The sequence below is a fragment of the Mesoplodon densirostris genome, chromosome X (genome assembly GCF_025265405.1).
Source record: "Mesoplodon densirostris isolate mMesDen1 chromosome X, mMesDen1 primary haplotype, whole genome shotgun sequence".
Classification (NCBI taxonomy): domain Eukaryota; kingdom Metazoa; phylum Chordata; class Mammalia; order Artiodactyla; family Ziphiidae; genus Mesoplodon; species Mesoplodon densirostris.
Window position 1 is genome coordinate 43,758,865 of NC_082681.1, and position 16,874 is coordinate 43,775,738.

Here is a 16,874-nt window from a genome sequence, read left to right on the forward strand (position 1 = left end):
AAATTGGAAACATTCAAAATAGTTTCCCCCACTACAATCATTTTTGTAAGTCAGCTATTCTTATTGACGACATAAAAGAAAATCAAACTTACTTGCAGGTTAAGATGCGCACCAAATCATTAGGTTTATATAGTTCAATACACACAGCACAACTATCTCCATCAGGGCCAATTTCCTAAGAGCAAATAGTTATTGTTATTCAGATGGATAAGAAAAATACATTAAACTACAGAGCAAAATCAGAATACACATGCATTTAATAAATTACATAAATTCCTACAGAAGAAGGAGCATCACATCACTAAAACGACTGTTTCAATAAGCAGTTTAAAATTATCTAGACTTAATTGGAATCTAAAAAAAGAGTCAAACTCATAGAAACAGTGAGTAGAAAATTAGTTTCCACGGTCTGAGGAATGGGGGAAATAGGGAGAAGTTAATAAAAGGGTACAAACTTTCAACTATAAGATGAATAAGGTCTGAAGATCTAATGTAAAACATGGTGACTACAGTCAATAACATTGTGTATTATGTAATTGAAGTTGGAAAATAAAATAAAATATTTAGACTTTAAAAAGTAAAAGAAAGGGGCTTCCCTGGTGGCGCAGTGGTTAAGGATCCACCTGCCAATGCAGGGGACACGGGTTCGTGCCCTGGTCCAGGAAGATCCCCCATGCTGCAGAGTGTCTAAGCCCGTGTACCACAATTACTGAGCTTGAGCTCTAGAGCCCGTGAGCCACAACTACTGAAGCCTGCACACCTAGACAACTAGAGAAAGCCCATGCACAGCAACAAAGACCCAATGCAGCCAAAAATAATAAATAAATTATTTTTAAAAAAAGTAAAAGAAGGAAGTTCCTTGGTGGCCTAGTGGTTAGGATTCCAGGCTTTCACTGCTGTGGCCTGGATTCAATCACTGGTCGGGGAACTGAAATCCTGCAAAGCCACTCGGTGCAGCCAAAAAAAAAAAAAGAATGAATGAATGAATCAATCAATCAATCAATTAACGAATGAATAATGAATGAATGAATGAACGAATGAATAAATAAATGAATGAATCAATGAATGAATGAATAAATAAATAAATAAAGTAAAAGAATAAAGTCCTGCAAAGCCACTCAGTGCAGCCAAAACAAACAAACAAACAAATAAATAAATAAAGTGAAAGAATAAAGTCAACCAAAGAGGAACAGTACCAAGAGAAACATGTAGCACTGATTTAAACCTCTTCCTGGTTTTAGAATTTGCACAATGCCACAAGTTCTATGGCTATGTTTTTCCATTAAAAAAAATTAAGGTATAAGTCACATGCAATAAAATTCACTCTAAATGTTAAGTATACAGTTTTTCAAGTTTGGAGAAACATGCAGTCACTTAATCACCACCATAGTCAAGATACAGGATAGTCCTGGTACCCCAACAAATTCCTCTATACCACTTCATAATTAACCCCTCTGTAATTAACCCCTCCTTTTATCACTATCTTCTGCCACCCACTTATCTGTTTTTCAGTGCCTGTAGTTTTGGCTTTTCCAGAATATCTTATAAGTGGGATTGTGCCTTATATAGCCTTTGAGTCTGCCTTCTTTCACTTAACATAATGCATTTGTGATTCATCCATGTTGTTGTATGTATCAGTAGGATCCCCCCCCTTTTTATTGCTAAATAGTATCCCATGATATGGATGTACCACAGTTTTTTTAATCCATTCAATCCATTGAAGGACATTTGGGTTCTTTCCAGTTTCTGGTAATTATGAGTAAAGCTGCCATGAACAATTGTGAACAAGTTTTTATGTGAATGAGTAAACATCTAGCGGTGAGATTGCTGGGTTCTTTCGAGAGTGTATATTTGACTTCATAAAGAACTGCCATTCACTCTGCTGTACAACAGAAACTAATACAACGTTGTAAAGCAACTATACTCCAATAATTAATTAATTTATACACACACACACACACACACAGAACTGCCAAACTGTTTTCTAAACTGGCTGTACATTGCATTCTCACCAGAAAATGCATGAGAGTTCCAGTTGTCCCACAGCTGGTCAGCTCTTGGTTTTAGGCATTCTAATAAATGTGCTGTGGGTATCGCATTGTGGTTTTAATGTGTATTTCCCTAATGACTAATGATGTTTAGCATCATTTTATGTGCTTTTTTGCCAGCCATATACTTCTTTGGTAAAATGTCTGTTTTGACCATTTTTCCACTAATAGCTTTTTTAGTATCTGCCTTCTGTCTGTTCTCTTCTTGAGTTTTGAGAGTTCTTTATATATTCTGAATACAGTCCTTTATCAGATATGTGATTAGCAAATATTTTCTCCCAGTCTGTGGCTCGTCTTTTCAGTCTCTTAACAGTGTCTTTCAAAGAGCAAAAGCTCTTAATTTTAACAAATTTCTCTTTTTTCTTTAATGGACTTGTTTTTGGTATCATATCTAAGTAATCTTTGCATAACCCAAGCTACAAAGATATTTTTCTCCCAAGTTTTCTTCTAAAATTTCATAGTTCTAGGTTGTATATTTAAGTCTGTGATCCATTTCAAGTTAATTTTTGCAGAGGGTATAAAGTATGGATTGAGGTTCATTTTTTTTTGTCTATGGATATTCAGTCATTGCGTATGGAGAGCCAACAATTGGCTGCCCTTTCTTTTTTGAATTGCTTTTGCACCTTTGTCAAAAATCAATCGACCATTTATGTGTGGGTCTATTTCTGGACCGTCTCTTCTGTTTCAAAGATCGAAAGGTCCATCCTTTCCCTAATACCGTGCTTTTTTTTTTTTTTTTTTTTTTTGTGGTACGTGGGCCTCTCACTGTTGTGGCCTCTCCCGTTGCAGAGCACAGGCTCCGGATGCGCAGGCTCAGCGGCCATGGCTCACGGGCCCAGCCACTCCACAGCATGTGGGATTTTCCCAGACCGGGGCACGAACCTGTGTCCCCTGCATCGCCAGGCGGACTCTCAATCACTGCGCCACCAGGAAAGCCCTACCATGCTTTCTTGACTACTGTAGTTCTAAAATAATCCTGCAAATCAGGAAATGTGAGTCACCCAAATTTGTTTTTTATCAAAATTGTTTTGGTTATTCTAGTTCTTTTGCTTTTGCAAATAAACTTAGAGTCAACTTGTCAATTCCTACAAAAGATGCAACTAGGATTTTGATTGAAACTGCATTGAATCTATAGATCAGTTTGGGGAGGAAGTGACATCTTGACGACAGTCTTCTAATTAATGAACATGATATATCCCTCCATTTCTTTAGGTCTTCTTTGATTTCTTTCTTTCATTATGTTTTGCCCTTTTCAGCATATAGATCTTGTACATATTTTGTAAGATTTATACCTAAGTATATAATGGTTTTGGTGCTATTATAAATGGTATTTTTTTATTTCAATAAGTTCTGTAGCTATATTTTTATTGTAGTACAAACTTCCATAGCTATTTTTTGATACATGTTTTATACATCAATGGTAGTTTTCAACTGTGCTAAATCTGAAAATGGATGTTCAAGTAGAGTTGTACTGAAGCACTGTAGTAATTTCCTGTTGCTGTAACAAATTACAGTAACTTAGTGGCTTAAAATGACACAAACTTATACTCTTACTGTTATTGCTTATGGCCCCTTTCTTGCATCACTGCAACCTCTTGCTTCCATTGTCACATCTCCTACTGCACTGTAGTCAAATCTCCCCTTTCCTCCCTCTTATAAAGACACTGTGATTATACTTAGGATCCACCTGGATAATCCAGAATAATCTCCCCATCTCAAGATCCTTAACTTACTCACATCTGCAAAGTACTTTTTGCCATATAAGGTAACATTTACAGGTTCTAGGGATTAGGACCTAGATGTCTTTGGGGGCCATTATTCAGCCTATCTCCAGTATCAAATAGATTAAAAAATCAATAAGATTTATAAATTCTAATGAAAATCATACTTTGGAAGAACACTTAGCTTTTAACAATGGCTTGGTAGCACTGCTTTAAAACAAATAGCATTTACAAGTCATAAATGCACCTTGTCTCCTTGTTTCAGTGTGCGGAGTTGAAGCCTTCCAATAGCTTTTTTAGCATCTGCCTTTAATTGTCTCTGTAATAAAAAAAATAGCAGGTATTAGAAAAAGTATTTTTAAAAGAAATATGATAAAAAAGGTAGAGAGGATTAATAAATATTTATCAGGTAAAAGTCAGTGTCTAAGTAAATTTTAAAAGATAAAATTTAATTAGCCATAATAAATACCCATTTATCTGATACCAAGCAGGATTTTTTTAAATTACTGAAACCTTATGTTTCCCTACCTTCTTAAACAGCAACTTTGGGGCCACAACGGTAAAGCTATGCGTCCCTATTCCAAATGGATTCGGATGCTATGAATTTTCAAAGCAATTTTCCTATTTTCAAAAGCCCAGAGGACCTTAAATTACACCTTTTTCAATTTCTTTTTTGAATCATGTCTTGTTTGGTAGAAAGTGCATTGGATGCAAACGGACCTAGCTTCAAAATATGATTTTGTCACTTACTAAATGAATAATCCTGGACAAGTCATTAAATCTTTGAGCTTGTTTACTCATCTATAAAATGAGGATAATACCAATCCTTACAGTGTTATTTGGTATTAGGGGGGAAAATGCTGTTTATAACCACTACTGCCTTGTAAGGAGGGTGGATTCTGAGAGTGGTAAGCCTTTTTTGTTTCACTGAACATATACCTAGATGAGTCTGAATATGCAAAGGCAAGTCCATGGCTCATTTAGGGAATAAAGACTAAAATATTACATACATATCTATATCTATCCATATACACACATATATGTGCGTGTGTGTATATATATATATATATATATATATATATATATATATATATATGTATATATATATTTGAATCAGAAGTGAGGTTAAGGTATGGGGGAAATTTAAAAGGTGAGGGAAAAGTGAGAAAGAGAGGAATCAATGAGAGACTATCCCTCTGTGTGGGATGAACTGGCCAGAGGAAAAAACTCCCAGGTGGTATGAGATATTTGGTGTTAATTTGAAATTATTTGTGATGCCACAAATAAACCTTCCTTCTATTTCAGTAAAATCTACCACATACACGAATGCCTCAAGTGAAGATAATATATGTGTAAATTGAAGAATAGGCTAGGTTTCACACCTGGGTGAATGCTGTATGGAATAGAGATAGCATGTGCAGCATGGGAAGATGCTAAGCAATCTTCCTATTTTGTACTGTAAAATGAACAAACTTATAGAAATTCAGCAGAAAGTAGGTTCTCAGAACCAGAGGTCTTGTGAGGATGTCAACAACTTCCTCATCCCCCTGTATGTACCTCCATCCCCAGCAGGGAGACCCCTAGGTGACACTGATTGAGGTTACATGAAAATTAGAGATAACGTAAGTAAAGTATCCAGCATCATGTCCGGCTGATAGCAGACACTCAATAAAATGTTTATTAGATGAAAATATAAAGTACTATTTATTCATCAATTAGCATTACAGATTTATACATATCTGTAGCAAATATATTTTGGAAGGGAATAATCCATGGGTGTAGGTATGTGAGGAAATTCCTTAATGCCCAAACCTGCCTCGTATAAGATATCATTTTGTGAAACGTATTTGGCTTGATGCCAAGGACATTACTGCCAAAATATTTCTTTGCTGGCATAGTAGCAGCAGAAACTTCTCAGATTGTTACCTGACTGGCAAATATAGCTCATAGAAACAGTTAATAGGAAGGCCTAGCTCTCAGAAGGAAAGAGGCACTAATTGAAGCCCTTTCACTTTCTCTTTGAGACTTAATCATGGGTTTCACCCACAAGGGGAATTTTATGATGGTACTTAATTTTTTAAAATAAATTTATTTTATTTTTTGGCTATGTTGGGTCTTCGTTGCTGCGCACAGGCTTTCTCTAGTTGTGGTGAGCGGGGGCTACTCTTCATTGCGGTGCAAGGGCTTCTCATTGAGGTGGCTTCTCTTGTTGTGGAGCATGGGCTCTAGGCACGTGGGCTTCAGTAGTTGTGGCATGTGGGCTCAGTAGTTGTGGCTCGTGGGCTCTAGAGTGCAGGCTCAGTAGTTGTGGTGCATGGGCTTAGTTGCCCCACGGCATGTGGGATCTTCCCGGACCAGGGCTTGAACCCGTGTCCCCTGCATTGGCAGGCAGATCCTTAACCACTGCACCACCAGGGAAGCCCTGGTACTTCATTTTGAGCTTAAATATTTTCCCTTCTGTCACTTGTATCACAAGTAAATAACAGAGTGACAGTGAAAGGAGATACACTTAGGATCTTTAGAGCTGGAAAACTCTTAGGAGTTCACCTAGCCTGAGATCTACTCTGACAGATAAGAAAACTGATGCCCAAAGAGAAAGAATGCTGTGCTCAAAATCTCAGAGTTGGTTAGTGTCAGTCCCACTGAAGCCCAGAGTTTGGGAACACTTAACTCTGACATCAAGGTAGCCATTTTGTTTACTGTGGCTTGGAGCAGGAAGCTAGTACTACTTCCTTAAATTTATATAGTTATTTTATAATTAATTTTTTTTTTTTTTTTTTTTTTTTTTTGCTGTACGCGGGCCTCTCACTGCTGTGGCCTCTCCCGTTGCGGAGCACAGGCTCTGGACACACAGGCTCCGCGGCCATGGCTCGCGGGCCCAGCCGCTCCGCGGCATGTGGGATCTTCCGGGATCGGGGCACGAACCCGTGTCCCCTGCATCGGCAGGCGGACTCTCAACCACTGCGCCACCAGGGAAGCCCTATAATTATTTTTGATATCTATTACCTCATTTAATACTCACAACAATCCCCTAAAGGAGAGGATATCTCCATTTTAACATTGAGCAAGTGGAAGCTCGGAAGAGTAAAATAACTTGTCCAAAAGGGCATGTAGCCTCTGAATGATAGGGCTGGTACTGGAAGTCTGCTCTTCGTATTCCAAGATTCCATTACGATACAACCATCCAAAACCTTCTGAAGTTTTTCCAACTCCTGGATTCTACAGTCTGTCAAATTGTGGCCAGTCCTTACAGTGAACAGCCAGTAGGCCCACAGGATTCTGGTCCTGGCCTAGACTTCCAAACATCACTACTTTCTTTTCCTATAAAGTATGAGCTATTTCAACACAAAGATGAAAAAAAAATGCAAATGATACAAAAATAGAGCCAACAAGAGAAAACTGGGCAAGGAAAAAATGTAGTTGATAAGAAGTCTTTGACAATCATTTTGCAACCTGTCTTTAGAGCACTTCTGATTTAGGTTTAAGTAACAAGCTCTATGACACAACTTGGGAAATGCACTCACAAGGAAGTAATAGATCTCTAGTGTATTTACCTGATTAAATCTATATAGTCTGATTTCTCATTCCAAAATATTCAACAAAATATAAATGCATGAGTCTCCAGTGCTAGTGTTCATCAATTCATCAGGGATGAATGCTAACTATACAACTTTGATTATATCCAAGACTAATGCAAATTAATTAGAGAGATGGGATTGAACACAAACTTTAAATGTAATGTCCAAGTCTGCGTGAATGAGAAAAGTGGAACTTACATTAAGACCAGAAAATCAAAAAAAAAAAACAAAAAACCAGAAGATCCTAAGCAAGGGACTTGATTATGAAGGATCTCTAAAACATTTGCAGCACAGCATAAACCGATGCTTAATGAAGCAGCCCTAGAATTTTAAAAAATCCTTTAAAGGGCAATTTGAATATTTCCAATAACTCTTACCAAGCTTTTATAAAGAAAAGACATTTATTTCAATATGGAGGAGCGACATGTGGTTTTGTTAAGAAGCACAAACTGTATTTTTAGAACCTGAATAAAGGTCACTTTTAAAACTGCCATCAGTACTCAAACTATTTCACTGTCACACTGATAGCAGGAGTTCCCAAGATGCATCCATTCCTCTAAAAACTGACATAGGAGAACAAAATTAAGACCAAGTAGTTTATTTTAAATATATGTTTGGATAATTTTGTTTAAGTCAAACTTCTGGCTTTAATAGTTAAAGAGAATATGCCCCAATGCAAACTTTAATTTATATTAGATTCCTTAAAAAACAGAACTTCAGGGCTTCCCTGGTGGTGCAGTGGTTGAGAGTCTGCCTGCCGATGCAGGGGACACGGGTTCGTGCCCCGGTCCGGGAGGATCCCACATGCCGCGGAGCGGCTGGGCCCGTAAGCCATGGCCGCTGAGACTGTGCGTCCGGAGACTGTGCTCCGCAACGGGAAAGGCCACAACAGGGAGAGGCCCGCATACCGCAAAAAAAAAAAAAAAAACAAACCAAAAACAGAACTTCAAGAGTATATCTACGTTGTTACACAAATTACTTTGGACACCTTTTCGGTACCTCTCCACCATATCAGAATTCCCCCCTACCCTATAAATTCCAATAGCACATTGTTTCTACCTCTTATATTCTGTAGTTGTATTATTCATGTGTCTTTTTCTCCTAGTAGATTGTGAGTAGGTGAAAGACTGGGCCTTAATCATTTAAAAAATTTCCCATAATGCCTAGTAGTTGCTCAAAGAATAACTTCTGAGTTTAGAAAAACAGATTTTCATGATTTTCTCATCTTTTACTCATTGAAAGCTTCTATTCTATCAAACCTGGGAAAATAAAGGTTTAGAGAACATGTATTGGGCCCCTGCCATGCTTCAGGTTTAACCCTAAGCTTTTTACATGTGTCATCTTGTTTAAACATTAACAAGCTTATGGAATAGGTATTTTAATATCCAAATTTTATGGACAAGAAAAGGTTCTGAAGCTTGACTAAAGTCCAGGCAGCTGGTTAGTTGCAGAGCTGCTATTCAATTCAAGCCCAGGTTCTATGTGGCTTTAAAGCCCCTGATCTCTCCACTATAGCACACTGCCTCCACTGTGTAACAGCAAAGAAGCCTTTAAAGGGCTTCACATTCCTTGTGAAGAAGATAAATGAAAGAAATAAGAAAAAAAAACCCTCAAAGTCAGCTATTACCCAATCTTCAAATCCTGCCTCAACTGTCTACTTACTGTGATTTGGGGAGCTCTTTTATTTATTTATTTTAAATAAATTTATTTTTGGCTGCGTTGGGTCTTCGTTGCTGTGCGCGGGCTTTCTCTAGTTGCGGCGAGCGGGGGCTACTCTTTGTTGTAGCGCAGGCTCAGTACCTTTGGCTCACAGGCTCTAGAGCTCAGCCTCAGTAGTTGTGGCGCACGGGCTCAGTAGCTGTGGCTTGCAGGTTCTAGAACTCAGGCTCAGTAGTTGTGGCGCACGGGCTTAGTTGCTCCGCATCACGTGGGATCTTCCCGGACCAGGGCTCGAACCCGTGTCTCCTGCATTGGCAGGTGGATTCTTAACTACTGCGCCACCAGGGAAGACCTGGAAAGCTCTTTTAAAGAGGTATTTTATATCAATAAACTCTACCCACCTCCTTCCCAGTCCTAAGAGATACCTGGTCTAAGAATATTTGGCAGAGTAGAAGATTGATTCAAAGCATCTTGGTTTTTCACCAATTTTCTTAACAGAAGCTTAATGCCATTAGTCTATTCAAAAGCTGGGATGGTTCTAGTCACTGAAGAATTTCAGCTGTATAGTTATTTTGGTTCTGAGTGACACTTTAAGTGGACTGAAAATGAAGAGTCAGGTCAATTCTTATCCTATATTACAATGTTCAATTTTTAAATTACAGTGAACTCAAAGATATTTTACCTAGTTCATCTGTGAATTTATATCAAACTAAGTAAAATAAATGTTTTAGTCTGGTTATTTGTCACCTGGGTTTTGGTCCCACAGCATTCAGCTTTTAGTTTAACTGAAACCCACATGAATAACACTAGGCACGTAGTCAAACCTAATTACTTGATGGTAGGGGTAGGGGGTTGATTGGGGTATGTAAAAGCAAGAAAAGAGGGTAGATATAAGCAAACTATATTTCCCTGCTCTTAAGTCACCACTTTTTTTAAAATTTATTTTTGGCTCTGTTGGGTCTTCATTGCTGTGCACAGGCTTTCTCTAGTTGCGTTGAGTGGGGGCTACTCTTTGTTGTGGTGTGCGGGCTTCGCACTGTGGTGGCTTCTCTTGTTGCGGAGCACGGGCTCTAGGCATGCGGGCTTCAGTAGTTATGGCACGCAGGCTCAGTAGTTATGGTGCACGGGCTTAGTTGCTCCGCAACATGTGGGATCTTCCCAGCCCAGGGCTTGAACCCAGGTCCCCTGCATAGGCAGGCGGATTCTTAACCACTGTGCCACCAGGAAAGTCCCTCACCACTTTTTTAAAATAAAAATTTTCATAAAAATTTGGCTCGGAGTTTATAAAACAGGATACTTAAAATCAAGGATTATAGTAAGAGGATTCTTTTCTTCAGATACATTCCTGTGAACAAAATCAAAGTTTGAGTGATGTGACTGTTTAGATATATGAGAACTGAGAGAAATCTACTTTTTTCCCCAGCAAAACCTAGGCATGGAATCACTGTATTGTTCACCTGAAACTAATATAATACTGTATGTCAATTATACTTCAATTAAAAAAGATAAAGCCAAAAAAATCCTCTGTATAATATTTGAATGAGAGTATTCCTAAAGGAAAGAGGAGGTGCAGATTATAGAACAGCTTCCCATAAGTCTATGGAACTACAGAAATAGGAGTACAGACCATTTACATGAAGGTGATCCCTGTGAACAGTGTGAGGAAATGCACTGTAAGGAAGAGCAGTCAGAAAAGGGGGAATTTACCCTAGGAGATAGGTTATGACTCAGATTATAGCATTTTTCAAAGAAACACAATCAAAACCTTTATTAGAGTAAGTGAATATTTAAAAAAATCCCGACAGACCCATTGTAAGAGCTTCCTTTTGTCCAGTGAGAAAGTCAGAGAAAGACTATAAAACCAGGTCCTACTCAGACGAGAATTTGTTTATTCTGCTCTTCTTATACAAGAGCCAAAGCAGTGGCTTTGTAAAGGGCTCTAAATCTCAAATTCAGGCAGGAATAGATACATACAAATGCACCAACTACAAATATGTATATATTGATAGTGGTGCAGTATGCAGACACCTGGTAAGTCTTCCAGTTAATTTCATATACTAGGACAGTAGAGAAAATTTAATGTAACCAGAAATGCTTCAGATATTTTTTAGTCATGCTTTAGGTTCAAGGACAAATTTTAAGATATTAATGTAGCTAAGTTCTTCCTCATCTGAGCCCACACAGGAGTGCTATCTCTTTGGCATCAAACTATAAGGACATGTGTGACATATCTCTGCCCAGGAAGCCAATTTGAGTCTCAGGATCTGAGGCTCAGATGGGGGACTGGTCACTAGATAATTCTGCTAGCAGTTGGCCATGCTGCTCCAAACTCAAGACCCCAACAACAAAACCAGGTGCATATTATTTATCCTGATTGTTGCTCCAGATGTGTATAACAAAATCATCAATCACTAACATAAAGAACACTTTGACTCATTTATTTTGTAACTGGAAGTCTGTACCTTTTAATCTCCCTCACCTATTTCTCTCCTCTCCCCACTGCCCCCCACCTCTGGCAACCACCTGTTTGTTCTCTGTATCTATGACTCTGTTTCTATTTGGTTATGTTTGTTCATTTGCTTTGTTCTTTAGATTCCACATATAAGTGAAATCATACAGTATTTGTCTTTCTCTGCCTGACTTATTTCACTTAGCATAATATCTTCTAGATCCATTCATGTTGTCACAAATGGTTAAGATTTCATTCTTTTTTATGGCTGAGTAATATTCCACTGTATACAGGGAGATAAAGAGGCACAAATTTCAGTTACAAAATAAATGAGTCACCAGTATGAAATGCACAGTGTGTGGAATACGGTCAATAATTATGTAATATCTTTTTATGGTAACAAATGACAACTAGACAATCATGGCGATCATTTTCAAATGCACAGAAATATTGAATCACTGTGTTACATACCAGGAACTAACATAGCATTGTAGGTCAATTATATTTCAAAAACAAACAAACTTGGGACTTCCCTGGCTGTCCAATGGTTAAGACTCCATGCTTCCACTGCAGGGGGCACAGGTTCGATCACTGGTCGGGGAACTAAAATCCCACATGCCGTATGGCACAGGCAAAAAGCAACCAACCAACCAAACAAACAAACTTACAGAAAAAGAGATCAGATTTGTGACTACCAGAGGCGGATGGTGGGGGAAGGGGGAATTAGATGAAGGTAGTCAAAAGCTACAAACTTGCAATTATAAGATAAGTAAGTACTAGGGATATAATGTACAACATGACAAGTATAATTAACACTGCTATATATTATAAATGAAAGTTATTAAGAGAGTAAATCCTAGGAGTTCTCATCACAAGGGAAAAAAAATATTTGTTTCTCTTTCTTTAATGTGTATCTACACGAGATGATGGATGTTCCCTAAACCTACTGCGTTAATCATTTCAGGATGTATGTAAGTCAAATCATTGTGTTGTACACCTTAAACTTATACAGTGCTATGTCAATTATATCTCAATAAAACTGGAAGAAAACAGAAAAGCAAACAAAACAAAACAAACAAAATAAAACCATCTTGACGGCCATAACCCAGGGTTGGCCAAAGGCCAAGCATGGTTTCCTGGGAGACTTGCAAGGAGTAAGCAGCTAGATCTACTGTGTTGTCTCTTTCCTTACAATCTACTCTCACTCTCAATCATAGTCTCTTTTAACAACAAAACAGTCATTTTGGGCTTTTACAATTAGTACAGCATTTATACATAAGGTAAGCAAGAACAACATAACCATATCTAATACTTGCAGAAGGCAATGAAGGATGAAAACAGGCTCAAAGAAATAATTATTCCAATCTATAAGACCATTTAAAACATCTTTCTATTGATGTACCAACTTAATTATCTCTTTACTCCCTTGATCTATGGCCACTTGAACTTTGGGATAAACTTGTACAGAGCTATTTAAAGTAATGAACTATATCTAATTCTTCCTCAGGCCAGTCACTCTCCATTGGTAACACATCCTGGGGAGGTTTTAGTTCAGCTTCCCAATACATTTCATTATCATAAGATGTATTTATATAAGGCAGTTGAACCTTACCAACAATATCAGTATTACACCATATCACAGTGTGGTTATGATACAGTTTCATCTGGTTACAAAAGAAGTCAGGATGTATCACAGAAGTGTTTATTAAATCTTCCTAGAAGAAATTGTTCTTTGCCCACATACCAGATATTATTATGGACAAGTGTTACCACCAGTGGTGATGATTCTGTCATTTCTAGGTTCCATGTTAGCTGAGGACAAAGTCAATCATTTGTCTCAACTCACACTATTATACAGTTTTCCCACTGACTGTTGTGCAGCTAGGCTGTCTCCTCCCATGGGGAATACACAGGTATCATTCAGTATTATTCTTATTCCTATAACTCATCTTATTTTGGTCCATCCTTTGGCAGATGTGAGTCAGAGATCAGCAATGTAAGTTACAATTTCACCCAGAAAATTTCCATAAGTTTGTGGCTCTGCATGTGTCTCAAAGATGCTCTTCCTGAGGCTTCCCTGGTGGTGCAGTGGTTGACAGTCTGCCTGCCAATGCAGGGGACATGGGTTTGAGCCCTGGTCTGGGAGGATCCCACATGCCGTGGAGCGACTGGGCCCGTGAGCCACAACTACTGAGCCTGCGCGTCTGGAGCCTGTGCCCCACAGCAAGAGAGCCCGCGACAGTGAGAAGCCCACACACCGCGATGAAGAGTGGTCCCCGCTTGCCACAACTTGCCGCAAGGGAAAGCCCTCGCACAGAAACGAAGACCCAACACAGCCAAAAATAAAAATAAATAAATAAATTTATTTATTTTTTTTAAAAAAAGATGCTCTTCCTGAACTTCCATAAGTAAAAATGGAAGGTCATTACCCCATGACTACTTGGGTCCCCATTTGGAGTAAAATAGTTAACAGACCCTGTTGTGTCAGAGTATACGCTCTTTCCAAGTGTTGAGTGCTAACATTCTCTAGCATTATGTATTGGGTCTGTGTGACCATATTACTAAGTCTTTATCATCTTTCCAAGTGGATTCCCATTCTTTTCTCTGCTCTTGGAAGATGATTCCTACCAATCTATTTCAGAGAGTAACTTCTTTTCTTCTGAAAGACCGTTTTCATTAAAAGTAAATTCAGCTTGTTCCATTATACGAAGGCCAGCTTCTCTTTCACCTAGAGCCCTGTTTTGTTTCACTGGCCAATGTTTAATCCAACACATACCTTGTTTCCACTGAGTACTGACTGCTTGAGTAAGGTTAAGGTACATGCACTATATCCCAAAAATGCTGGGTGTCCCATGCCAGAGTCAAGTGTATAATGGTGACTCCCAAACTCAGTTCAGTTTGAGCATGCCAGAAGGTTTTCCATAATCTTCATTGTCTTAGGTTAGGGTTGTTCCCAGTGAAGACATGAATCCACCATATAATGCCTAATATGTTATTTTCATTCACAACCCATTGATAGTTTTCATCTTGCTTAAAAGCTTTCCATCCACAAAAACAGCGATGATGTGTGTTCTGACACATCATACTATGGAATGTCAGGCATACGACCACTAAATGCTGTCCATTATAATTGGGCATTATGGTCATCAAAATTTATGGTTATACATTTATCAGTTTGCCTGACATTATCTACTGTGTGTCATAATGGTTCAGAGGGAAGACATTCCTGAATATTCTAATGAATTTTAACAAAGGTAAATTTTCATTACTCAGTTTCAGTACTATTTTTACCAGCAAAATGGGGATAATGCAGTTAAATATTTAGTGATAGTTATAACCATCATATGCATCAAGCTTTCTGTTTTAAAAATAAGAAGTCAGGAAAATTAAATACCATGTAAATGACATTTCAGCACTCTCAAGTATATATAAGCAAAAGCGATTATCAGTCATATATTTAATCCTTTAGTCACCAAAGGATAAACAGATATAACCCATTAAGGAGTGAAAAATGTCCTCTCAAAAGCCTTCTCTAAAAGGTGAGAAGTTTTTTAATTTTTAAATTTAATATTTTTATACAGCAGGTTCCTATTAGTGATCAATTTTATACATATCAATGTATACATGTCAATCCCAATCGCCTAATTCATCACACACACCCCCACTCCCCCACCACCTTCCCATCTTGGTGTCCATACATTTGTTCTCTACATCTGTGTCTCAATTTCTGCCCTGCAAACTGGTTCATCTGTACCCTTTTTCTAGGTTCCACATATACGCGTTAATATACGATATTTGTTGTTCTCTTTCTGACGTACTTCACCCTGTATGACAGTCTCTAGATCCATCCATGTCTCTACAAATGACCCAATTTCGTTCCTTTTTATGGCTGAGTAATATCCCATTGTATATATGTACCACATCTTCTTTATCCATTCATCTGTCGATGGGCATTTAGGTTGCTTCCATGACCTGGCTATTGTAAATAGTGCTGCAATGAACATTGTGGTGCATGTGTCTTTTTGAATTATGGCTTTCTCTGGGTATATGCCCAGCAGTGAGATTGCTGGATTATATGGTAATTCTATTTTTAGTTTTTTAAGGAAGCTCCATACTGTTCTCCATAGTGACTGTATCAATTTACATTCCCACCAACAGTGCAAGAGGGCTCCTTTTTCTCCACACCCTCTCCAGCATTTGTTGTTTGTAGATCTTCTTATGATGGCCATTCTAACTGGTGTGAGGTGATACCTCACTGTAGTTTTGATTTGCATTTCTCTAATAATTAGTGATGTTGAGCAGCTTTTCATGTGCTTCTTGGCCATCTGTATGTCTTCTTTGGAGAAATGTCTATTTAGGTCTTCTGCCCATTTTTGGATTGGATTCTTTGTTTTTTTAATATCGAGCTGCATGAACTGTTTATATATTTTGGAGATTAATCCTTTGTCCATTGATTTGTTTGCAAATAGTTTCTCCCATTCTGAGGGCTGTCTTTTCATCTTGTTTATGGTTTCCTTTGCTGTGCAAAAGCTTTTAAGTTTCATTAGGTCCCATTTGTTTATTTTTGCTTTTATTTCCATTACTCTAGAAGTATATATATATATATGGGTCTTGTTTTTGTATCCATTCAGCAAGCCTGTGTTTTTTGGTTGGAGCATTTAATCCATTCATGTTTAAGGTAATTATCGAAATGTATGTTCCTATGACCATTTTCTTAATTGTTTTGGGTTTGTTTTTGTAGGTCCTTTTCCTCTCTTGTGTTTCCCACTTAGAGAAGTTCCTTTAGCATTTGTTGTAGAGCTGGTTTGGTGGTGCTGAATTCTCTTCGCTTTTGCTTGTCTGTAAAGCTTTCGATTTCTCCATCGAATCTGAATGAGATCCTTGCTGGGTAGAGTAATCTTGGTTGTAAGTTCTTCCCTTTCATCACTTTAAGTATATCATGCCACTCCCTTCTGGCTTGTACAGTTTCTGCTGAGAAATCAGCTGTTAACCTTATGGGAGTTCCCTTGTATGTTATTTGTCATTTTTCCCTTGCTGCTTTCAATAATTTTTCTTTGTCTTTAATTTTTGCCAATTTGATCACTATGTGTCTTGGCGTGTTTCTCCTTGGGTTTATCCTGTATGTGACTCGCTGTGCTTCCTGGACTTGGGGTGGCTATTTCCTTTCCCATGTTAGGGACGTTTTCGACTATAATCTCTTCAAATATTTTCTCTGGTCCTTTCTCTCTTCTTCTTCTGGGACCCCTATAATGTGAATGTTGTTGTGTTTAATGTTGTTCCAGAGGTCTCTTAGGCTGTCTTCATTTATTTTCATTCTTTTTTCTTTATTCTGTTCTGCAGCAGTGAATTCCACCCTTCTGTCTTCCAGGTCACTTATCCGTTCTTCTGCCTCAGTTATTCTGCTATTGATTCCTTCTAG

General features: G+C 38.1%; 1 protein-coding gene across 2 annotated transcripts in view; it reads right to left on the reverse strand.

The window, feature by feature from the left end:
• RNF128 (ring finger protein 128) overlaps window positions 1-16,874 on the reverse strand; it is a 98,832-nt gene that overhangs the window by 10,151 nt on the left and 71,807 nt on the right. For both annotated transcript variants that reach the window (XM_060087270.1, XM_060087271.1), the window contains exons 3-4: window positions 4,017-4,088; window positions 93-175 (exon numbers count right to left, since the gene is read on the reverse strand). In XM_060087270.1, the coding sequence (XP_059943253.1) occupies window positions 93-175; window positions 4,017-4,088 (155 nt within the window). The remainder of the gene's footprint in view (window positions 1-92; window positions 176-4,016; window positions 4,089-16,874) is intronic.